The sequence below is a fragment of the Mycteria americana genome, chromosome 2 (genome assembly GCF_035582795.1).
Source record: "Mycteria americana isolate JAX WOST 10 ecotype Jacksonville Zoo and Gardens chromosome 2, USCA_MyAme_1.0, whole genome shotgun sequence".
Classification (NCBI taxonomy): Eukaryota; Metazoa; Chordata; class Aves; order Ciconiiformes; family Ciconiidae; genus Mycteria; species Mycteria americana.
Window position 1 is genome coordinate 53,344,821 of NC_134366.1, and position 24,996 is coordinate 53,369,816.

General features: G+C 40.5%; 1 protein-coding gene across 1 annotated transcript in view; it reads right to left on the reverse strand.

Moving 5' to 3' along the window:
* Positions 1 to 24,996, reverse strand: part of TRANK1 (tetratricopeptide repeat and ankyrin repeat containing 1) — a 60,364-nt gene that overhangs the window by 21,914 nt on the left and 13,454 nt on the right. Inside the window, exons 2-15 of the mRNA XM_075493447.1 lie at positions 24,846 to 24,980; positions 23,106 to 23,229; positions 21,565 to 21,715; positions 20,433 to 20,551; positions 18,166 to 18,249; positions 14,542 to 14,680; positions 13,819 to 13,950; positions 11,531 to 11,698; positions 8,040 to 8,198; positions 7,409 to 7,660; positions 6,378 to 6,554; positions 1,901 to 4,780; positions 1,092 to 1,291; positions 488 to 625 (exon numbers count right to left, since the gene is read on the reverse strand). Coding sequence (XP_075349562.1) covers positions 488 to 625; positions 1,092 to 1,291; positions 1,901 to 4,780; positions 6,378 to 6,554; positions 7,409 to 7,660; positions 8,040 to 8,198; positions 11,531 to 11,698; positions 13,819 to 13,950; positions 14,542 to 14,680; positions 18,166 to 18,249; positions 20,433 to 20,551; positions 21,565 to 21,715; positions 23,106 to 23,229; positions 24,846 to 24,979 — 4,857 coding nt within the window. The 5' untranslated portion in view covers position 24,980. The remainder of the gene's footprint in view (positions 1 to 487; positions 626 to 1,091; positions 1,292 to 1,900; positions 4,781 to 6,377; positions 6,555 to 7,408; positions 7,661 to 8,039; positions 8,199 to 11,530; positions 11,699 to 13,818; positions 13,951 to 14,541; positions 14,681 to 18,165; positions 18,250 to 20,432; positions 20,552 to 21,564; positions 21,716 to 23,105; positions 23,230 to 24,845; positions 24,981 to 24,996) is intronic.

Genomic DNA, 24,996 nt, shown 5'->3' on the forward strand with positions numbered 1-24,996 from the left:
GACAAATGATTTCAAGTCTATGAGCTAGCACACCAAAAAAATCGCACAGTGAACAGAGTGGTCATGCAAAGCAGGGGGTCTAAGGTGTTTTTTGGAACCCAGAACCCCGCTGTAAGACAAAGGGTATGTAAGGGTGATGGAGTGTCCCTCCACCAACTGCTCTGACCTGAACAGGGAGCAGCTGGTAGGGACATGCTGTAAGCTAGTGCAGTAGTCTTGACAAGTAGCAGAAGCATGTGTGTGTGTGCATGCTGTTGTGTGGCAACACAAGGCTCTCCTTTAAATCGCAACAGCCAGTCTGAAGGAAAATGCAGCATTAAGGGAAGAAGCGTTAACTCATAAACCTATGAGCTCTGTTTTCTACTGTGATGAAACCAACCATCTTCAGAGAAAACAATGAATCCTTCCCCAGCTGGAAAGCCAATTAGACCACTTGTAAAATCAAGACATTAACAAAAAATGCAGAAAATGGATAAGAATTAAATACCTCTGAATCTGTGAAAAAGTTGTAAAGGAGTACATCATCAAATTCCAACCCCTTTGCTTCATAAACTGTCAGTACAAGTGCTAAACTGAGTTCCTCAGGTATCTTCTCCTTTGCAGTTTCATTTGCCACTAATACCACCTGTCATAAAATACATTAATGAAAATAATATATTAGGAAGCAAAAAAAAGATAACAGCCTCATAGAGAGAGCATACAGACATCATGATAATGCAAGAGCTTTCCCCAAACCAGACAGCATTTAACACAGACATTCCAGCACACTCTGCAAAAAAGGCCACAAAGCTGCCACTAGAAGACTGACAAATGCGTGGTATGAGAGGACAGTCATAGATCTGGTCTAAGAAAATTTGGAGTTAGAAAGGAATGGGACAGGAAACACCTGATGCAAAAAAGAACAGAAGAGCCTGACGTGTTAAGAAGAAACACAAACCAACACAATGAAGGTTTCTAAGTTTAAAAACCATAATTTATCAGTGAGATACAAGGGCTTAAAAAAGAAAGTTGTGGGCAGTCCATATAAAATGATGATTTAGCAACAGAGCTGGAAGAATCTGCAAAAAGCCGTATACCTAAGAAAAGCAAACCTGATGCGCTCCAAATTCAATGGGTTGTGTTTTCCTTCTGTTGCCCCTCAGCAGAATTGCTAGGTCACTAACACTGCAGGACTCCAAGACCGTAGGTTTTGGTCCATCAAAGAGACCACAGTCCTTAGGAAGGCGATCAAAAGATTCTGGGAAATAATGCTGAAGCAAATCAACCACTCCAGATGCTAAATGGAGAATACCTGTAATAAGCAGAATACAGATGTTAAACTTCAGTCTGACCATCTCATACTCTCTCGCAAACACACTTTTAAAAGATTTTGTTAGAATTTTGAAATCAAGAAATTTCATGACAAAAACACTAGCCAGAGAAGAGAGAAGCTGTAAGGTCCACTTTATGTTTCTGCCATTTTGAGTGGACCTCAGTCGTGGGTCTGTAAAGATCAGAAACCATGCTACAAAGGCTTAGCAGTGTCCTCACAAAGTGAAGGTCAAATGAGAAACAAATAAGAAAAGCAGAAGTAGTACACCAATGCTGTGAAGTCTAGTGGTTTGGGGATGTGACAACAGAAATGGGCATGATTATTTGTTAAGTTTTCCTTCAAACAAATACAGTCAAAACATGCAGTAAGCATGAGTGTTCAAAAAATGACAATTTAAAAAACGTTCATTCTTGGTTTTCCAGTTGAGATGTCAAAATACAGAATTTGCATGTCAGAAAAAGCTGACCATCTGATCTCTTAAAAAAACAGGCTGCTTAAAGATGCTTTGAATTGGCCAGTAGAAAATTTCAATCACTAGTGACATCTGAAGAGCACAGGCTCAGATCATAAACAAATTTGTTACTCTACCTGAATGGGACCTGTAGTTCTGGTACAACTGATATATCCTTTTTGGCTTTCTAACACGCTGCTTCTTGTTCATGGAGTTCTTGCTTGCGTAATGAAACAGTGACCTCAGATCGCTAAACCGAAAAGCAACTCCTTTCATTATGCTTTGGGCAGTATCACCAGTTAGAAACATGGCATTAGGGTCATTGATGCATTTCATTAACAGTGCTAGCTCAGCTTGGGTGAAATCCTGTATCTCATCACCATAAAACTCATGGATGGACCACGGCAGCTCCCTGAGCTTTGAGAGTCTTTGAGATAAATTATACAGCAAATCTTCTTCATCAAAGTAACCTCTCTGCGATCGTATGTGCTGATAAAGACAAAAGAGGTGATAGATTTCACTCCTCTCTTCTGTGAAGTTCGGTGATCTCTTTCGACCTAGTTTTTTGTACCGCTCCTCAGTAAGTTTACCCCCAGAGCAACTCAGTGCCTCAAAAGAGCCTTTCAGAAATGATTTTATTTCTTTCCAAATCAGTGCTGGATTGTACAAGCTTTTACCTTTTACCATTTTTGGCCATATTTCATTTGCAAATACATCGTAAGTCACAAAAGTCCGAGGATCACTTTCCCTAGAGTATGCATCTGCAGCTCCTTCGTCATCACCACGTTCTGCTTCAACATTACCTTCTTCATCCTCATCTTGCCAATTTGGTACCACCAAGTCTTCCTGAGGACTCCAACCAACAATGGTTCTTTTAAGGCTTCCATCTTCGTTTCTCAGAAAAAATGGGTCAGGCATGGATGCATCCAGTAACAGCAACAGCTGCTTGGAGGTGACAAACAGTGGAAAATTTTCATCTTTAATGTCTTGTAGCTTGTGAACATTTGGCTCCAGAGGCTTGAAGTGACTGGTTACCTTGGAAGACTTGCTAAGTTCAATGAAATTCTTCTGAACTTCTTGGCACAAGACAGGATTTTTTGTCACGAAGATCTGGTGCAGGTGCTCCAGCGTGTTTGATGCTTCTGCACGACACATTTGGTCTTCTTCGTGGTCATCACATGAATTCATTTCCGCACCAGCTGTGCCCGCAGGAACCTTTTCATCCTCACTGTCCTGGCCTTGCTCGTCGCTTACCTGCTCCTCACTCGAATCATCACTGTCCTGTTTTAGTTCACTCTCTTCCTTCTTTAAGCTAACTTTTTCAACCTCACTGCACTGTCTTTGCTGCCATGTTTGCCTCTCCAGCAGAGGACCATTTGCTGAGGTGGAATTTTCCCAGTATGAATAGAATTTCTTCCAAAGCCTATACAAGCAGCAAGTTGTCTTCCCTGTCCCACTTCGCCCAATTAAAATGATTGGTTCCATGGGCTTTGGATTGAGATCAATTACTGCGTACTCCAACTCCCCAACTCGGAAAGGGTATTCAACAGAGGAATGTACATCATTTATAATGTTAAGCGCCATGTTAGTACTGAAGCTGTGAAATTTCATTATATTGTATTCCAATTCTGCTGCACTGGCTGGAGGGAAATACTCAGGTATGGTATGTTCTTTCGATTTTTCTGCCTCTGTGTCTTCAACATAACAACATGGAATGCGCTTCTGTGCTGTCATATTGTGGTTCTGATGTCCTTTGTTTATGCCCTTGAGCTTTTTCCTCAAGATGCAGGATAAACCACGATTGTAGGAAATACATATATTATCTAAGACACGGTTCAGCTTGCAGTGGTCAAGAACAATGGCCCAAATTCTGATTATTTCCGTGTAAACTCTACCCGATCTTTCTGGAAGATTTTTTGTCTGTTCTGCCTCCATAATCTTCTCTGCACTCTCACTGCAACGAGGAGAAAAGTCAATTGCAAGTTCCCATAGCATTCTTGCACCTTTGCCCAACTTGGCTTCATACAGCTGGATATCAGCTTTCAAGTGTTTCAGTGGCTTCTGAAGGCCCCTGGTCCATTCCCCATTGCCAAGCTGCTTAATTGTCATTATAGTTTTAGTCTTCAGATAATGAGGCATAGCTTTGCTGCCCAACGTCTTCAGCATTTCAGGAGTGCACTCTATTTCCCAGGTCATGTTATCAAACTCCTCCACATATGCCTCAATATCCAGAATCTTCCCCTTCTCTTCCTCTGGTTCTTCCTCCTCTCCATTAGGCAGAGCCATACTACATTTCTCTGCTCCTTTCTTTTTCTCCCAATTATCCCCTTTTCCTTCAGGATAAGCTATGCTTCCACAAGGTTGCAAGGACTCACTTTTTCCCTTTTCCAAATTAGTCTGAGCTGAAGATGGCTTTTGTACCAGAGGATGATCCTTTCTTAGGGTATCACTCAATTTCAATTGCTGAATTAAAGCTGTGATTGCCTGCGCTAGACTTTCCTGCAGTGTTAAAGGGCTCTTTATGCTTTCTGTTTCCTGCTTCACCAACTGATCTTTTTTTGTCTTTACAGAACACGGGGTTTTTGAATCTTTATGTGCTGTGTTGCCAGATGATGCCTTTAATGAGGACCCAGATGAAGAACACCCTGTGCTCTTTGGCTGTGAAATCTCAGAGGCTGGAGCCGGCTTAGATGTTTTAACCAACTGCCCTGCCATATCCTGCCGGTACTTCTTTTTCTCCAGTGCAGCATTATTCCAGGCAAGTAGCAGTGGGTCATTTTTTTTAATTCTATGTTTCACATCTCTTCCTAATTTGTTTTTTATATTAAAGTTAATATCAAATTTTGCCAATGAATCTATTATTCTCTTAGCTTGTTTTGAAAATCCGCTCTGAAAAATAATATGCATCACTGTATTTCCATTCTCGTCTTGTATGTTTGGATTAAGATATGGAAAGTCAGAAGGTCTTGAAGCAAAGAGATCAAGTAGATAGTTCAGGATGTTTAAACCAGTGCCACCTGAAAGCAAGAGAACATACAAAAAAATCACTTGCTTTACAAGGCTGCTTTTGTAGGCCAACAATTTTTAATACTTCTCTTCTGCAGCTATTAAATGAAAATCAGTTTGCTTTCAAAAGAAAAAAATCTACATTTCATGTTTGTAAAACATGCTTATTTGAAATGGCTCAGAACTGAGCTTTTCTAATATCCAGGTAAAACAGCAATGGCAGCAAAGCTTTAAAAATCCCTAGTGCTGCAATTGTTCCTGTAGCACCACTCTAATTCCTTTTTTAAGCCCCAGGTGCAGACAGACTCATTCACCTTCCAATATCAGCCCTGACTGCTACCCAAGGTAGGCTGGTGACTCTGGTCATCTGGACAAGCAGCAGCTCTGGGTACTGCTCTGGGGTCATTTGGTTCATTTTAATATGCCACCCAGAAGTAATCTGCTGCAGGTAACTGGTTTACTAAAATAACCTGTGGCAAATGCCAATTATTTCCTAATATCTGAGGTCCCTAAAGCAATTTCCTACAAAATAAGATTAGTTCAATACCTCTCCAGGGGGGAAAAAAAAAAAAAAAGAGATATTCTACAGCTTTCTGGATTTAATCCAGATAATATATGTGATTTAAACCAGAAAATATATGTGAAACATTTCTTTCCTAACTGTAAAATAGTGACACACCAAAATCATTATAAAGAAATTCTACCTCAAAAACTTCACACAGTGAAAAATACTTAAAAGAAGATATTGTCACTGAAGTCCTTAATCTTTTGTTTTAAAATTTACAACTGGCAGTATCTATGCTTTTAATCTCTCTAAATGATACTTCATTAATCGATTAAATACTTCATTAATCTATTATATGAAATGTGTGTGCTTTAAAATGAATAAATTCAGTATTTTCAATTATTTTAATCCTTCAACTCAAAAATGCATTTTTTTCTTAATTTAAAATCAAACCTGACTTTGGGGCTTAATTTGATAGTTTATCTGAATTTCTCACATTTTTATGTAAGCCCTACAGTCTTCTCACTCACTCCTCCTCTGAACAAAACTTTGCTTGATTGACAACTGAACAAAAACTGGGAAACAGATTTCAGATGTCACTGTAGGATTTCCTTCCAAGTCTGCTGCCATTGCTCTGCCTTTACCTTTGTTTCTTCCTAGATCCTTCCCGTTTACTTCATTCCCACCTAGTACACATTTTACAGGGTTTCAAAGAGGAGCCTTCCTTTCTAAATCAGCTTGATTAATCAAGAATATGTTCACAAAACAGTAACTGATGGAGACATTACAGCTGCTTGATTCCCCTGGTCACCTGAGCCACCATTAACACTCCTATAGTCCCAGCCACTGCAACCAGAAAGCAGAACACATCCGCTTAACAAAGACTGGTGTGCATCCTCTGGCCTGCAAACTTTGGGGGCTGAGACACAGTCAAACATCCTGATCTGCTGCCTCTGCTATCACATCAGTACACAGCAGCAGAAGGGGCAGTGGGCTAGACAGGTAAGAAATAGGGATGTTTTCAGCAGTTGCTATGAAAATGAATGGTGCACGTCTGCTAGACCTCTTTGTGTCCCCTAGGCCCAGGCACACAAAAGCCTTACCTCTATTATGTAAACAGATGGAAACTGCAGCATGCAAAGGAGTATCTCCTTGCACAATGGAGACATTTCGAGGATCTGCACCTTTGGTCAGCAGCAAATATACCAGTTCAAAATAATTCTTTTTGAGGCATATTTGCAGTGGTATTTCAGAGTTGGTTCCAATCCCATCTGGCAGAGCTGGTGTGAAGGACATGAAAAATATCAGGGGTTAAATCTCATACGCCAGATCTGCAAACTACAGAAAGTTCTAAACAGATTAAGGTACATGCCGATTGCTGAGCAGGCAACTTTTTTTTTTTTTTGTCAGCTTTTTACAAGTATCTGTTAAAGAGTTATTGACTAAGAAAATCTTCGGAATCTCCTCTGGTATCCCATTGTTGTGATAGGAAGACAGAAAGGCCAGGACATATCTTCTTCAAGTCAGTCACTCACTGACCGAAACAAGAAGCCTCCTTGCACCTCTGGCACTCAGAGGCTGCAGCAGGACTGTGCCCATAATTTATAGCTAACGTCAAGTTATAAAATGAAATGAAAAATGCTAGAGTAATCCTAGGAATAAACCTCATGCAAAACAAGAAAAATTATGATGTCCACACTAGCTAAAAAAAGAAAAAGAAGACATCTGGTCATGCCTTTGAAATCACCGAAGTAGTCAATTACTTGTAACATAACAACAGACTGAACCCAAAGACTGTGGGTTACAATTTCTATCAGGATAATATTGTGGCTGAAGACAGAGAAATTAAAACCCAAAGAAACTACAAGCAAAGAAGCAGCAATAATCTTTGGCCTTTTACCTTTTACCAACCCTGACAGCCAAATTTCATTTGAAAAACATCTTCCATGCCACATAGCCTTACTAGCTTCCCCATGTCGCATGCAGTGGATGCAGCCAATGGACTGCACTCCAACAAGCACTTATACAGAGCCACAAAAAACACGTGTTGGTATTTCTGAAACTATGTTGCTCCAAACATGCCAAATGAAATATCGGACCTCTTATAACACATTAATATTGCACAGTTTTTCACCTCCTTGTTCAATCAAGCATCTTATGAGATGCACTTGCTTATCCGATCTGTCACACTGTTGGATAACGTTGCCAATGTCAACATCTGAAAGACTGCAGTTTTTGAAGAGGCCTCCACCTGACGTGTCTTCCCCACTGGCTTTCCCTGTTAGCAGCAGCAAAACTTTATGCCACATTTGCTTCTCCAGCAACTGTTTTATGAAGCTGTTAGCACAGTCATGGGAGATGTTGCAAACCACCCCTTCAGGGATTTCTGCAAGACAGTTAAGACAACATAACTCACTCAAACCACATAATAAAATCACTGTAAACTAATTTCAGAATAATGAACTCGTTAAATTGAAAGTACAGAGCAGCAAAATGCAATGCTTTCATCTTTTTGTCCTGATGCTGACAGCCAAGTAAGTTTGAACATTTTGATTTCGTCATGCTGAAATTTTGTGCATATTCCAGTGGTCCTACGTGCAAAATACAACAGTAAAAATAAGTAAAAGCACAGTGGTCCAGTAATACCAGTTGCAGAAACAGGGAAGGGAAGGAAGGGTAAGAGACCAAAAACTATATGTCAGCATCAAACACATTTTTCACAGTGATTAAGTTTTGTGAAAGGGAGAAATGGGAACCCGCTGTACCTTTCACAGAAGACAGAAGTTTCAGAAATCGCTTAACTGCATCTTCCTTCAATACATTTTTATTATGTGCTCCATTTTCAAACTTGTAGAACTGGACAAACTGTTCTAGAACATCCAGGAGAGAATCTGTATCAGCTATGGCTCTGCTTTCATTCCCACCTGCAAAACATTACAGAAATTGAAAATCCAGTTCCTTGCTGGCATGTTTTCAGGGCAGGACTGTAATACGTTACGTCCCAGGGCTCTAAGAAATGTGTAGTAGCAGGTTAAAATCATGTGGCTGAAACTCTTACTGCCAAAGCCAGTCCTGTGACGGACTTCATATCCCAAAGGATATTTGATACACTCTTTACGATAATACACTAAGCTGAAAATTGTCATAGTTCACAAGTTGATCTGCATGCAGGTGGGCCACTGCTGCTTTGCAGTGATATCATTATTCAGAATTTTTAGAGTAGATGACTAAAAACAGTAATGTTTTCAGCATAGTTTTAATCAGGTATCCTGACTGTCCTGGTTTCAGCTGGGATAGAGTTAATTTTCTTCCTAGTAGCTGGTATAGTGCTGTGTTTTGGATTTAGTATGAGAATAACGTTGATAACACACTGATGTTTTAGTTGTTGCTAAGTCATGTTTACACCAGTCAAGGACTTTTCAGCTTCCCATGCTCTGCCAGGTGCACAAGAAGCTGGGAGGGGACACAGCCAGGACAGCTGACCCAAACTGGCCAGAGGGCTATTCCATACCATATGACATCATGCTCAGTATATAAACTGGGGGAGTTGGCTGGGGGGCAGCGATTGCTGCTCAGGGACTGGCTGGGCATCAGTCAGCGGGTGGTGAGCAGTTGCATCATTTGGGTTTTTGTTGTTTTTCCCTGGGTTTTGTTCCTCTCTCTCTCTCTGTTTTCCCTTTCATTACAATTTATTATTGTTGTTGTTGTTATTATTACTATTATTATTTTATTTTATTCCAATTATTAAACTGTTCTTATCTCAGCCCATGAGTTTTCTTACTTTTGCTCTTCAGATTCTCTCCCCCATCCCACCGGGGCGGAGGCAGGGAGGGTGAGCAAGCAGCTGTGTAGTGCTTAGTTGCCGACTGAAGCTAAACCATGACAGTGAGCTTGTCTGATTCCTCAGTGGCATTTAGGAAATACAGCCATAAAATAATTTGTCCTCTTAAAAGAAAAAAAAAACCAAAAACAAAAACAAAAAACCACCCACCACACCAAAATGGGCAATGGCAGATTTTAAATTATGTGCTAATAAATGCCCTTAAATGAAAACTGAAAGACTTGGCCTGACTTTCCTAAAAGCTTTGTGGAATTAAAGTACATCAAAGACCAAACATGACAGTAGCTTTATCCCTTAGGACAAAGAGACAGACAAGGTTGGTCATCTTTTTAGCAACCAGGATTAACCTCAGACTGTTATCTGTAAACCAGTGGCTTATTCTCCAGCCTCTCATTTTGCACTAAGCCTAGAAAACTCTTGGGGGCTGTGCATTGGCAAAAAAACCCCATCTGACCACAAAAGACAGCCTGAGCTACCTCGAACACCAACCAAAGCAATTACCACCACAGGGGAACTGGTGTTAACCTCCTAACTGAGAACCACTGGGCTAAGACCTTCTCCAGAGCAGGGCAGGAGATCTCTACAGTAAAGAAAGAGGAACTGTGGGAATCTGCTTGCCAGGACCCATAAGATGGTAATGCAATGAAATCTGGTGCTTTCCAGCAAACTTATATGCAATACACACATGAAACTGGGGATGTACCCTAAAAACTTTGCTTTTTGCCAAGTTTGATTTGCCTGTGCAGTCTTTTGCTCCATCTGTGCTTTGAGATCTGCACAACATGAGCAAGTTCTGGTTTGAAAAGGTTATGCTTTGGACTAATACAGTAATAATACTAATACAGGTGTTACTTTAAAGTTTTGGTTGGTTAGTGCCAAGGAAAACAACCAGATCAGGCACCAATCCATCTCAGAAAGACTGTACTGAGGAAATGCTTTCAAGATGAAAAATGTCCATGCTTGGGACTTATTTTTAAACAGCAGTCTGAACCGTGGCTTGAAAAGATCAGCTGCAGGATCCACCTCTTGAATTTCTGAACCTGAGTCCTGCAGGAACATCTTGCCTCACCAGCCAATCCATCAGTTCTCATGTGGATACTCACAAGAGCTTCTCCGAATGGCCTCCTACGACTGGATCCTCTGCTGGAAATGTCTGTGGCCTACTACAGTCTCTTTCAGAGCTAGGATGTAAGTAGCAACTAAGCTGTAGTGCCATGCTGCCAAGAAGGTGCATCCTGCAGAGACCCTCCAGTCCTGAGGGTAGACAGCTCCCCATCTCCTGCTCCAACTAGCATCTCTCTGACCATACTGCAGTACAGGCAGCTCAGGCTTGCTCCATTTGTTAGGGCAGACAAGAAGCTATATAAGGGTTAGCCAGTCTCGATACTGTCACACTGGGGTGGTATTGTACAATTTGTATGTTTTCTCATTCTCATTTATTGGCGTGGAAGAGGAAATTCCCATTATTTAGGCAATCACACTTGATACATTAGTTTCCAGAATGGAAAATGATAAAAAACCAGACAAGGCAGAATCCTTTTCAGAACTGACAGGCTATTATAAAAAAGCAGACTGGAAATCAGTTTATCACCCCAGTTCATGAAATTTCATATTAGCACTGGGGCAATTAAGATTTGTCTTTCTGTATGACAACAGGTCCTTTGCAAACTGCCTAGAAATACCATTAATAATTTTTAAAATGTTCTTTGAAGTTTCCCCATACTCCAAGAATGTAACTAAATTTTAGTTCCCCTGCTTTGGTTATGAGAAGCTCCCGTAGTTTTAGTCTGATAGTGTGCTCTGCTACTCATTTCCCTAAACACGTGCAGAGGTTAAAATTTTCCAAGTAATACAGGAGTTTTATCTGCATATCACTAACATAGATCAAAGATGGCTAAAACTTTGTGAACAAAGAGCTCTTACTAAAATGTTATTTTGTTTTTAAAAACGTCAGCAACTTTTCACTCATTCTCATCATTTCAGAGCTTCCCTTTTTTTGTCAGTATTTTTGTTATTAAAAGCATTTTAAATATGCCACCAATACTTTAATAAAACATTTTATTTTCCAAAAACTAAAGTGAACGTAAAAGGTTAAAACTGAAAAGGCATCAAAAAAAAAAGCAGTTTCTATGGTGGGGGGAGCCTCATGTTAAGGGTGAGAAAAAAACCAGTGGCTTATAGTAACTCAGAGCAACTTGTAGTTACTTATTGCATGATATACTGAGAACATCAGTTGGACAGCAGTCACCTTCAGGCAAGGACAAAACATTCATCATTGACTGATAGGAGATCAGGGTGACAACTCATAGGAAAAGTTACATAAAAACCACCTAGTATTACCAAGTACAAATAAAACAATTTTGTATCTAAAGGATGCAATTTTAAAACAGGAAAAGCACATGGTCCATGTAGTACCTGTCTGTTTCTCAGAGGAAGTGTGTTTCTCAATGTGATTGCTGACTGCTTTTACAGCATCGAAGTTTTTGTTCTTTTTCAAGATATCTATGACATATCTTGACCGTGCATCTGGAACAGTGGGATCAACCCCAAAATTCAGGAGCATGATCACATCTTCAGTTTGGCCTAAAACATTACATGAACAAACATTAGAGGAAGAATAATTCTCATTGTTCAGGGGTTTTGTTCTGTTTTCCTCTGTATTTTTAATTTCCTGGCACAATTTCTAGCATAATTTTAATTTAAAAAAAAAAAAAAAATCTAAATTTTCCCAGTGTCATAAGAATGAGGTATTGTTAGGCATTTTTCCCCAAAAGAAACCCCTTCAAAAAAATTAAAACTCTATTGTCATTATTATTAATTGGGAAATGGGAGTACAGAAACAGAAGGTGACTGGGTGCCTCATGAGCATCTCACTGGCCAGAGGGAGTATGTCGAATTCACCTCCTCCCGTATGCCCCAACCCTGTTCTCCAGGCTCTAGGCAAACTGCTCTGTACATAAAGAAAAAAACAAACCAAGGGATTTTGCTACTGTTTGGAAGGTGACTCAATAAACCCGAATATTTCACATATTCAGGCATGAATATACACAGCTAAGCACTGAGTTTCTTTCCTATGCAACATAAACCACATGATTTTCTGGGTAATAAGCCTCATAATAAAGATGTCGAGTTTGACTAACAGTAGGTACCATTGCTTTCAACAGAAATTACTATCCTCTATAGCATTTCACAACAAGTCACAACAAGTATTACCGATCACACATAAACACAATAAATGTAATGGTGATTTAAAGCCTTGACACAGTATCTAATATTCTGGAAGATGACATGCTCCCTTCTTAGTATGTCACACTGCACTACCAGGGGAAACTTTACAGCCCTGCAAGTAGCTGCCTGTGCTCCTCTTGCCTCAAAGAGGCACATTTGCTATAAACCGTGCCCTGAGAATAGCTGGGAGAGTACAGGAGCACCAACCCACCAAGTCACACAAGAGAAGACTGAGCGATGGTGAGCAAGTAAGTGTTAGACCACCACACTTCCCCCAGGCACACCACCATAGCGCACAGCCTCTGTTACTACATGTGCCAAAGGCAAAACCTAGATGAGGAAAAAATCATGCAGGCTAACACAAATGTCTTGCTTTGGTTGTGTAAGACTTACCATTCAAGCTATTTTAGGGATTATTTTTTGTTAACAGATGGGTGCAAGGGGTTTTTTTTTATATATATATCTATATATATTTATAAATATAGGCTATATATTATATATATACTATATAAATATAAATAAACTTTATTAAGTAAATGTATACTTTAAATAAATATATTCCATAGAGAATATACATACTATATAACCTTACATATAATATGTACTATTTATTATATATTATATATTTATATGTTGTATAAATATAAATATATATAAAATGTAAATAAATACATACATATAAAAATTTATACTCTCTATATAATATTTACTACATAAATATAATTATAAATACATAAACTTTAATAAATAAATAAATAAATAAACAAACAGTCTCTTCTGGAAATGCGAGAGTAATTTAGCAACAGATGGAACTGCTGCAAAAGACGCATTACACCGTTCCAGAAAATGAAATTATTTAGATATAGGTTGTGTGCATTTCACTCATACTATTAACGAGAACCACCAGAATGTCATCGCATTTAATGACCTAAATCTGGTGTTATCTTGGCATTGATGCTCATTTCCTGTTGCCACCTAGTGGGCAGAGTAAGAAATACAAGAAAAAAAGTCAGGAGAAAGTTAACATAGAGGAAACCCCACAGAAAACGTGAAGGAAAGCATTTCATTTTCTTCCTCTGACAAGGTACACTGTTATTTAGGTTTTAAATCTTCACCTATTTGAAAGAACAGGATAGGTCTCCAGGTGGTCTAATATGATTTTAAGGGCACATCAAACTTTAAAAGGTAACTTCTATGATTCTAAAAACTGCAGCATACTTGTGGGAAAATCATAACCAGTCAAACAAAAGAGCAAAGAAAATGGTCAAAAATCAGGTATACAATTTTAAAAGGGAATTGTTGAAATGTTTAAATATTAGTTACCATTACAAAGTCTACGTTCAGATTAACAGAACTTTCTCATTTTCTTCCTTAGCATGAAATAGTAAACACCAGGGTCTGAAATTTTCTCTCATTATTCATTTTTCCGTATGAAAACAAAACACCACACACACAAAAAAAAGAATTGTATTTACTGCGTTTCTGGGAATATTCGCTGGAAGATGCCACAATATGCAGGAGAGTGCATCCATCTCTGTCTTGCTCGTTGATCCTATCCTTCAAGTCTGGCCTCTGAGCCAGTAACCACCTGAAGAGATGGTTCTTTCCTGAAATGATCAAAAAACCCCACTCATTATAAATGGTAAACAGAGATACAGCAGAAACAGATCCTGTTTTTTTCCCCTATGGAGTGGCAAGATCCATCTGTATGAAACCTTTTCCCGAACACATGGAGTAGGAGAGGGAAGAAATCTGTAAATGAAATCATGGTAAGAGCCAGCTGCATTGTGGGAGACATGATGCTATGTTCTCGCTGATTCGCAGCATGTGCAACTTTGAGGTTGACTCATGACTCTTTCGCACATATAGAAACTGTTGCGCCACACTGAGGTTGCAGGAAGAAATACTGTCTTTTTTTCAAAGCTGATATATTCGGGTTCTGAAAGACCCACATCAATCATACTTTCACTTCAAACCACAGAAGAGAACCACCATAGTAGGTTCGTACCACTATCAGGCACAGATGATCAAAGAGAGTGTTTACAACATTTCTTAAATAGTGCCTAATTGGCACATGCAAGGTTATACCTAGATGATCTCATCTCACTAGTTTAAAAAAAAAAAAATAAAAAAGCTCTAGCTGTCAGTTCTCTGATGAAGGCCACCATGATTTCATTTTAGCTGTGGATGTCACTCACTTGCTTTGATACACAGTCTGATAACAGCATGAAGCAGATACACTCCGATGGTTTCAACTTTTGCCCCAATGGAAATTAGCCACTTGACTAACTCCGCTACTTCTTGCATCTTCTCACCATGCCCGTACAACTCAGAAGTCTGATAACAAAGAGAACAATTACAACACATTATTTTACATACACAAAAGGCATTTCTTTTTTAATCCTATTTCTGTGTTTTTTATGACAAGAATCAGCAGAATAGCAATCAAGCCATATCCACTGTAAAATGAAACATTTATTATATATGTAACAATTCCAGCAGAAGCTCAAAACAAATACTTTTCTCCTACAAGATGTTTATGGATCTTAAAAGAATCTCGTCCTGCTCTGATGAGCACTGACCCTTAGGTCTACTTTATAATACATATTTCTGTATTTCTTCTCTGTAATTGACTGCAACTTTCTGCCTTACACTTGTCTATTAAATATTACTGTATCTCATTGCAAATATCGCTGTAACTGGATACTGTGCCTTTTAAGCTTGGATGAGGCAGCTTATGCAGGCATTTACCCCAAAGCAAGAAAAGGCTGGAGAAATACTTTAAACTGGGAAAAGTGAGTTAGAGACTGGGGGAAGGAGGTTTAGGGAACTCAGGTAACCAGTCCTTTTACAGCTCAGGAACCCCACGGATGGAGAGCAGGACAAAGCTCTACTCTCATCCAGCTCAGGAAGCATCTGGTGTTATTAAGACAACAATGATAACACAGACTGCTCACGCAAAGAAAAGGTGTTAGGCCTTAGGAGACAGATTTTTGGCCAGATAAATTCTTAGAAGGTGATCTGATAAAAGTATGGCATTTACAGGGAAGTTTACAGACCAAGATTGAAAGCACACAGCCTGAGCAGGAGGCAGCTGAACTGAAAAAGGATGTTGCAGCAAGGACTTAATGAACATGAAGTACAGTCTACAAGGGGTACAGCAATATGGGGAACCCTGGAGATGGGCACAGGAAGCTCAGACAGAAATTGAGACAATATGCCAGAAGGATCAAGACATGACGGGATGCTCGGAAACAGTATTCAGACATAATTTCTCCATTTGTGCCAGTCATCTTTTTAAATAGCAGTCTTCACACATGCTTCCAACATCCACAAATAAATCTTTTTTTCTAACACCTCATGCCAAATTTTGACTGGCAAGAATTACTGTTTGTGCAGTTACAAAATCAAAATACAACAAATTACAGGGAGTATGTAGTGGCAGCAGGGGAAGTTTGAATTGTCAGAAAGCCACATTGTCTAATTTTTGCAAAAGAGAAGCAGTGCTTAGGGATCTTTCATCTTGATTCTTTCAGTCTTCCATACGTACAACAAAGCCACTAGAATAGTGAAGACCGGTGGGGCCAATTCAGCAACAAAGGACATATTAATTTGCAAATGCAAGCCACTTTTATCCTCCTCTCTCAATGAGGCATTTTGATTTGCTTGCCTAGGAAGGATGATTTTTTTGCTAAGACACCCTATGTGTGTCCTCTACTGCATTGCCATGCTTTACTGTCAGTGCAAGGAGCACGTTCACCCCTTGCAGGACTGCTTTGCTGCTGTGCCCCAGGCCAGGGTGCTGCTAAGAGCTACAAACCACGGCAGCGGCAGCAGGCACCTTTGCTTCGGAGCTGCTTTAATCTGAGGCTCTCATGCCTTGTCCCCAACACAGCTATGCTGCTCTAGCACCACAGCCCTGCTGCTGCCTGGCCATGGGCCTGGCTGATCCAGGACCGAACCCTGACCCACCCTCCCTTCCTGCAAAAAACTGAGCAAACACATGAGGGATGATGGTGGGTAGCATGAAGTCCCATATGAGCTACTCCGCTGGCATACCTGCGTACCTGCCTAATGATAGCTAACCAAGGCATGCTTGCACATTCATCCACTAATTCTTCTGCTATCACTATAAACAAGCCTATGAATAGATGTCGATTTATTTCCTTTGCATTACCTTTCTTTTTCAGAATTACTCCAGCTCTGTTAGGCACCTAATTGAAATACATTTATGGAAAAAGCCCCAACTTGAAATGATTATGACAAAAGTACCACAAGCACTGTAACAGCCAAATAGCAAATTCTGGCATATTCCATCAATATGCCCTAAACTGTTAATTTGCCAGCCTGTAAATGCCAAGCAAATGTACTGTGTAGCCTACAGTTAACATCTTCTAAAGGTTCTGTCAGGAAAACCACAGTGCTGTAAGAAATCTAGTATACTTCAGCATAAAGCCTAATGGAATTTTTCAATATGTAACCATATCTTTTAAAAGTAGGTTACATACAGCAGAACTATAGTTAATTAACTTATACACACAAGGAAATGGAAAAATAAAACCAAAAAAATGCATACAGAGAAGAATTTTTTAATGGTCCATAAGAGATTATTTACTTAACTGCAATTGAAACAGACTGGGCATCCACTGTGTGGTAACAGACACATACACTGTGACGTGCCTTTAGAAAGTTGGTATGTTACTGCTACAGACACCAGCTGTTCCTGAGTGGCAGAGCTGGTGATCTCCCAGCAGCTCCTGGCTCACAGTCGGCCTTCAGCTACCCCCTGGTTCCAGAGGGGCCAGAAGCAATGACTGTACACCCCTTCACGCATTCAAAGCGTTTTGGCAGGATACCCATGCACAAAGGCAGAGACAAGCAGCGGTGAGCCCTACAAGGCCACCACAGCGATGTGGGCAGCAGAGACTCTGGGGTGTACCAGCGTGCACGGCATGGCACATGAACCAGGCAGGCACAGCCAGCCAGCAGCAGTCAAAGTATGGGTGAGCATGGCAGTTTATGACAGCTGCAAGACTTTATTTTATCCTGCCAGCATAGAGAGCTTTGGAGGTTCTCAAATGCTGCAGAACATGAGGTATCACAAGATAAATAAAAGAGCAAGTTTCAGAAGAGCAACATAAAGATCAAATTCTGCTGTCTGCAGGTGCCATCATCTCAATGAAAGGCATCAGGAATTGTGGCTACTTGGTCTACGACTACATGTTTCCATCTTGCCAAAATCCTCTAAGTCATATGGAAAGTGTCAAAGCCTGTAGGGAGAATGTTTAGCAGTTGCGGCCTAGGTATAAAGCAACCTACCAAAAATTTGGGGTATTGAGGGAAGGGAAAATTCTAACACTGCACCCAGCTCAACGCTCTGTAATCATACTCAGCAGCATGAAGCAGTCCAGAGACAGGCTAGCAAAGTATAATAATACTCTATCCCAGGGATATCATAAATTGTCCTGGTTGGAAAACATATCCAACTTAACTGATGTCAGACATTTTTCAGCATTAAATTCTCAGGTTCCAAGCATGGCATGAATAGCTTGCTGTACTTGAGAGGAAGATGGTTTCTTTTGATCAAATTAAAGGAAACACTAAATTACATACAGAAGTTATGGAAATTAAGGATTTTTTAATGTTCAAATGAAAAGGGACAAAATAGATGATTTAATATAATCATACAAAGTCCATGTATTATTTTCCATTTTATTTTTCTTTGATCTGTTTTAGCCTTGCAAACAAGATGGAAAATCTTTCACTAAAGTGAACAGGAATAAAAGAAAGACACAAGAAAAAAAAAAAGGATGCTACTTTACCTCAAAGAGATTCTTCAGTGATAACTGGTTGACTCTCAGATTGGTGGGCAACTCTTTCTTCTCAGACAACAACAACAGACAAGACTGAAAAAAAAAATATTAGTGATCTTATAAGCACACTTAGAAACTTTGGTTTTCACTGCTTTACCAGATCTCATAGGAAAGCAAATGAGGGCTAACAACATTTCAGATCTTTTTTTAAGATTGTAAGATTACTGAATCTCCCTTTCCATTTATCAACTGAATGAATGTAATATACACTGGACTGTGAGAAGCTATGATCAATGAAAGGTTCCTCAGAAATAAAAAACATGTAGAAAGGTCAGGCCCTAAAAGTCTCTCCAATACACCTTGGAAGTGACCCTTTGCTTTAGGAGTGGACCTTTACATTCATGGGGATGGGACTCCCCAGCTACACCAATATCCTGAGCAGAAAGCAAGAAATGCACACTGTATCTTTTTCCATTTTCTCAGTTTCCCTAAAAACTTTACCTTGCTCCTTGAAAACCCACCTAGCTTCACCAGAGGACAAGGGAAGAACTACGGACGTCATCTACCTGGACTTCTGTAAGGCCTCTGATACAGTCCCCCACAACATTCTTAGCTCTAAAATGGAGAGATATGGGTTTGATGGATGGACTGTTGGATGGATAAGGAATTAGCTGGATGGCTGCATCCAAAGAGTTATAGTCAATGGCTTGCTGTCCAAGTGGAAACCAGTAACAAGTGGTGTCCTTCAAGGGTCCGTACTGAGACCAGTACTATTTAATATCTTCAGTAACACAGACAGTGGGATTGCGTGGTGCACTCAATCACTCAGCAAGTTTGCAGATCGCACCAAGCTGGGTGATGCAGTTGATAGGCTTGAGGGAAGGGATGCCATCCAAAGGGACCTTGACGGGCTTGAGGAGCAGGCCCATGCGAACCTCATGAAGTTCAACAAGGCCAAGTGCAAGCTCCTGCACCTGGGTCAGGGCAATCCCCAGTATCAATACAGGCTGGGGGATGAAGTGACTGAGAGCAGCCCTGTGGAGAAGGCCGTGGGGATACTGGTGGATGAAAAATTGTGTATGAGCCGGCAATGTGCGCTTCTAGCCCAGAAAGCCAATCGCATCCTGGGCTGCATCAGAAGAAGCGTGGCCAGCAGGTCGAGGGAGGTGACTCTTCCCCCTCTACTCTGCCCTGGTGAGACTCCACCTTGAGTACTGCGTCCAGCTCTGGAACAGGTTGCCCAGAGAAGATGTGGGTGCCCCATCACTGGAAGTATTCAAGGTCAGGTTGGACAGGGCTTTAAGCAACCTGATCTAGGTTGGATGGGGGAATGTGGGGCTGTGGACAGGCCATAGCGGTCCCTCTCTGTCACTCCATCCTCCTTATGCTTCTCCCCTGCTCCAGCGTGGGTTCCTGTCAGGAGCCTGCTCCTGCCTGGTCTCTCCGCAGGCCGCAAGGGAACTCCTGCTCCACGCCTGGAGCACTTCCTCCCTCTCCTTCCTCTCCTTCTCCAACTGTGGTGCTCACCGGGCTGCTTCTCACTTTTTTCCCCTCACTCTGCCAGGCAGCGTTTTGCCCTTACTTAAACATACTTTCCCCAAGGGGCCACCCTCTTGGCTGAGGGGCTCAGCTGTGCCCTGCAGTGGGCCCGCTGGAACCGGCTGGAACCGGCCGTGTCTGGCACGGGGCAGCCCTGGCCTCTCCTCACAGAGGCCCCTGCAGCCCGCACTGGCAGCGCCTCACCACCAACACCCAAGTAATCGTGACAACAATCAATTTTTTATACAGTCACCACTGAAAAGAGGATTAAAATAATTTCAGGTGATTCACCTTCTGATTTTTCTAAATGATCTGGTTTTGTTTAATAACCACGTACTTCCACTGAGATGCTCCTTTATTTGTGGGTCTTTCACAGACAGCTTCAGAAGTCCAGCTTGTCATGCAGAAGGAAAAGTAAAAGGGACCACAAAGAAACATGGATTTTTTTTTCCTCTAATTTCTTTCAAGAATAATGACACCAGATGGCACCGTAATTACAACAGAGACAACAGCAAGAGACAAGCGGGATTTCAAGTTCATCATATCCCTTCGGGAAATGAATTTCAGGAATTATTTATCACTAAAAGTATTTTTCAAGTCTTAAAAATCAAGACATTTGAAGCAGGGAACAATAAATACCCATTGTTTTGGATTTTAAAGGTAAGATGAGCTTACCCTGAAGAGGTAAGGCATGAGCGCCTACTGTGCAGCAGTAGGTGACGCAGTGACAGACTTACCTGCAACTTCCCTTTCTGGGCCAACCTTTCTATCACCGGTTGCCAAATCAGTGCATCAAACCTTGCACTGAAAATATAATCATATGCAGGGGGAAAGGTTTGTGGAAAGACTCGTTCATCTGCAAAAATAAGCAATCAAGAAAACTATTTAGTATACACGGCGTTTTTAAAGTTGGGGTCTTAACTAAATTACTTCATTGCACAGTGGCAATTTTAGCACTGATTAATACCCAGGAGAATGCCAAATGGTGGCTTAAATATCCCTGGCCAGCCAACTGATACAGCACCTTGTTATCAGCAGCCAGTCTTCATTAAACAAGGGGAAAAAAAATTAATCCCTGCCCTCAAGAAACACCTCTAAACCCCAAGACATTGTGAACCTCGTGGTGGTTCTTCCACTTGTGGGTGAGCCCAGCTACAGATGCTGCTAAAGCTAATCAAGTTCCTTAACATGGGGCTACAAGTTCAAGTAAATGCAGCAGGGGCACAACCTGAAATCTCCTGGCATGCCTGCAGGCCCCATCAGACAAAGCCTGTGAACTGGACAAAAAAGCAAGCAGAGGAGGAGAGACTGAGGAGAGGGCAGGGAGAGATAGGGTGGACGTTGCTCAAAAAACCCCACACAATGCCACAGGAAGGCCAAATTCCCTCTTTTCATTGCTGCCCATTACTAGCTGAGGGAAAGTCCCCCACACTGGAATACGCTGCACTGTAAACTCAAGTTTAAGCTGAGTATCTTCTAATTATTTTCAAATCTACCTAGCTAAAAGAAAAGCAGAGTGGCTGGGACAAAACCCACTAAAGCCTTAGGGTCTGAAGCTCCAAATCTCCAACTTTGTCTCCCTGACTCTGAATTTCGACCTTTTCTAACTATTCCAGAACTGACGTGTTCTTGTGGGACACACATTCCCCTGCACAGTGTTTTGGGATTGTTGGCATCTGCTGTACACAAACTGGATCAAGTTCACCACATTCTTTTGATTAGGCCACTCAACATATTCATAATCCTTAAACAGACCTGTGGCACTAAGGACCAAATGAGTGATCTCACGAAGGACGCCCTACCAAGGACTTGTGTTGTCATCGCTACTGAAAGGCTCTTAGAAAAATTGCGCTCTTAATTTGAGTTTACCGTTGACACTCATGAAGATTCCTGCTACAAAATCAACAACTTCATTCCGATCTGCAGAAGCATTCAAAAGAATCAATCCTTTATGAAACATAGAAATCGCCTTAGAAGAGTCTGATAACTTGATCAATGAGTGGCCAGCTCTATAATAAGCCTGAGAAAAAAAGAACAAAAAAGACCATTGTTGGGAAAATATTGAGGTCTTTACTACAAAACAAATGTTATAATTTTTTCCTAAATTCTCTAATTATGCTATAAAAATGACATGTAGTACTATTTTTATAGCTTCTTACACACAGATCCAAAAAAAGTGCAATAAACATCCCTTGAAATTCACGATATGCTGATGTCATCACAGATACTATCAAAGTGTGATAAATCCTGGAATACAAAACTTGGAAAATAACTACAGGATGAAAGACATACTGTTACCAACTATATTTTAACCCCCTCTGGACAGGATTGCTTTTTTGCCACAAGGTCCAGAATAGATGTTTATGTCCCCATGTCACTGCATTTTGGCAGGAGATACTATTTACCACAATGCATATATTCTTCAGCCAATGGCACCTGAACATGTTTATATTCACCACTGAACTAGGTTGTACTGGCTCAGAGTCACAGTGGAGTCAATTTGTTCAAACCAGGTAACTGGCATGCTGCAATACAGCGCAACTTAAATTGATATTTGCATGCAATTTTACCGTATGTAAATCAAATACCTCCTACTAAAGTCTCTGGGAGCCTGTAGTGGTTAGTCCAGAAGACTATTTATTGTACATAAAAGGCAATCCAAGTGTATGCCTCCGTATCATAAATACTGTGCAACCGCTACTTATTCCTAACAGATGAGTATTTGAGTCAATGTGTACTTAATCAGCGTGTACTCAACCACAAGCATATGTGTAGTGTATTGTTCTGTCCACTGGAAATACAATATGACCTTCATCACCACATACTGTTCCCAGGAACTGTAGGCTTATTAACGTGTAAAGAATATTAGAGCACACTGCTCAAGGGAGCCTTCAAAGCTAAGTCCCCATCCCAGACCTGACTGCTGTCAGTGACGGATGAATCTGTACCGTGAGCCAGGCTCTGTAAGACCACAAGTGAACACAGAGCTGGTGAACCTCACCACAGACGGGATCTGTGCAGCGTGCTGTGGCCTGACCAGAGACCTGGCCGGTGCTGTGTCATCCCCAGGTCTCCAGCATCACAAGGGCACGTAAGATTTTATTACTTGCTATCACCTTGTCTGGGGTATTAATAAAATAGTTATCTTCCTTGAAAGCGTTGGTGCCTCTCTTGTTGGGACTCAGAAAGAACCAGCATCTTCTGGTGCAAAACAGAGCTGCTTCATTTTACTAAAGGTACTATTACAGCAGTAATTCTGATGCTCATGTACAGAGTCAGACACAGATTCTGGAATTTTATGCTACATTTGCTTATCACACCTCAAAACCAAAACACAATAAAAAGCAGATATTGACACTTGTTTTTAAAAGTAAGGCATGCAGAAACTGCCAGCTTAAACATTAGAATACCTTAACATACTCTGGATCCCAGTGTAAGCTCTGGTAGGCTGACAACACTGCTTCTCTCCATTTACCAAGATTGTACAAGGCAGTCGATCTGTTGCAGTGTAACACAGCTATGTCCCTGGAACACCTAAAAATACGTTTTTAGCATAACCTTTATTCACTTGAAAAAGGACGCATCTTACTTTATAGTTAGCAACAAGAAAAAAAGAAAAAAGTCTACATATCACCCACCTAACAAAATCAGAGATAAAAATGGAGTTGCAGAAAATAAAGATGATTTGAACATCAGCTATAAAATCTCTCAGTGACATCCTAAATGATACCTTAGTGATACCCTTAGTGATATCCTGGTCTTTTTTGAAGCAGAAAGCCAACCCACTGGACTAACGCAGAATGAGGATTTAGAAAGTGTTTAGACCATCTCGACACACCTAGATATGGCTCAGTGAAAGCCAGCGGCCAAGAACAGGAGAAAACAGACACACGAATGGAAGCTGCTAGATGGAAAGAATGCTAAACACATTTTGGTCACCAAAAACCAACCTAAACGCATTTTACTGTATCACCAGTTGATGAAGTCAACAGAACTATCCACATTTACACCAGCTAAGAAATAAAGAAATGTATTTTAGAGAACAGAATATACTAAAATATATAAAGCATCCGCTGGATCCAAGAGAGTTTCTGGAAAGAGCTGCACACAAATTACAGGACTACAGTCCACGGCCTACTGGGGAGCCTGGAAAGCTTGTCTTGTCTACACTCAAACAAATAGTACATGTCACGGAGCTGCATCCTTCATCTTACTCCTATCTACTAATTTACACTCACGAAAGTTGTTTCAACTACAGTGAATGTGTTCAGAGCACACTCTTGCATGCAAGCAAATCCTGACGAGGCAACCTATGGCAAGGGGAAAGGAGATGCTCAGGAGCAGATAGATCCCTGCAGTATGATGAAGCCCCACTGCCTGCGAGGGGCAGGTGCTGGAGGTAGCCTGCTCGGCTCTGTCCTCGCTCGGTCCTACTCCCTGCATATGCTCCAGACTTATTTTACTACTTGTCTACTAGTCTAAATGGCTAATAGTCAAAATAAATGAATGGCTGGTGTTAAATTAGGTTAACAGCAGTGTTAATACATGGTAGTAATGAGTATTTAACAGTTAACATAATACTCAACTATTTAATCACATTAGCAACTGATGTTAACTGATGAAAACCAGCACTTAACATTAGGAAAGAAATACTCAAAGAACTGTTCCGCTGAAAAATTATTTTCTAACAAATCTGAGAATACTAAGAAAGACCAAATAACAAGAACAAAGTAATTTCCATGAATCATTTTAAAGATAATCAGATGACCCATGTAACAACAGGCCATAGACATGACCAGTACATGGCAGAATCACAGCAAGATTAATCCACAGCATGTCAGCTAAGAAACAGAAGTAATTTAACAGAAACCAACACGGTTTATGGAAAATTAATTTGAGCTTTAATTACACTAACTTATAATTGATGCTTATATAAGTATATTCCGATTACAGTCACTAACTAATCTCCCACATATATGTCAGGAACAGCAATTCCTCTTTAATCATAAAACTGGTACACTAAAGAGTGTGACAAAAGATACAAGAAAATCAGGTGTCAGGGCAAGAAATACAGTTCTGAGTTAACTGTAGTACTGTACAAATTTCAGACTTGTCTTATGGTTTACATCTTGTAATTCAAGAATACTTACGGGACCCATTGCATTAAATAGCCGAGCATATGTAGAGCTTGATCGTACTTTCTGATGGCCGAAGAGTAATTTCCATTTTTAAAATCCTGGTTCCCAGCTTGTTTCATATGCTGTGCATATTCCATGGCATCCATGCTAATTAAGATAAAAA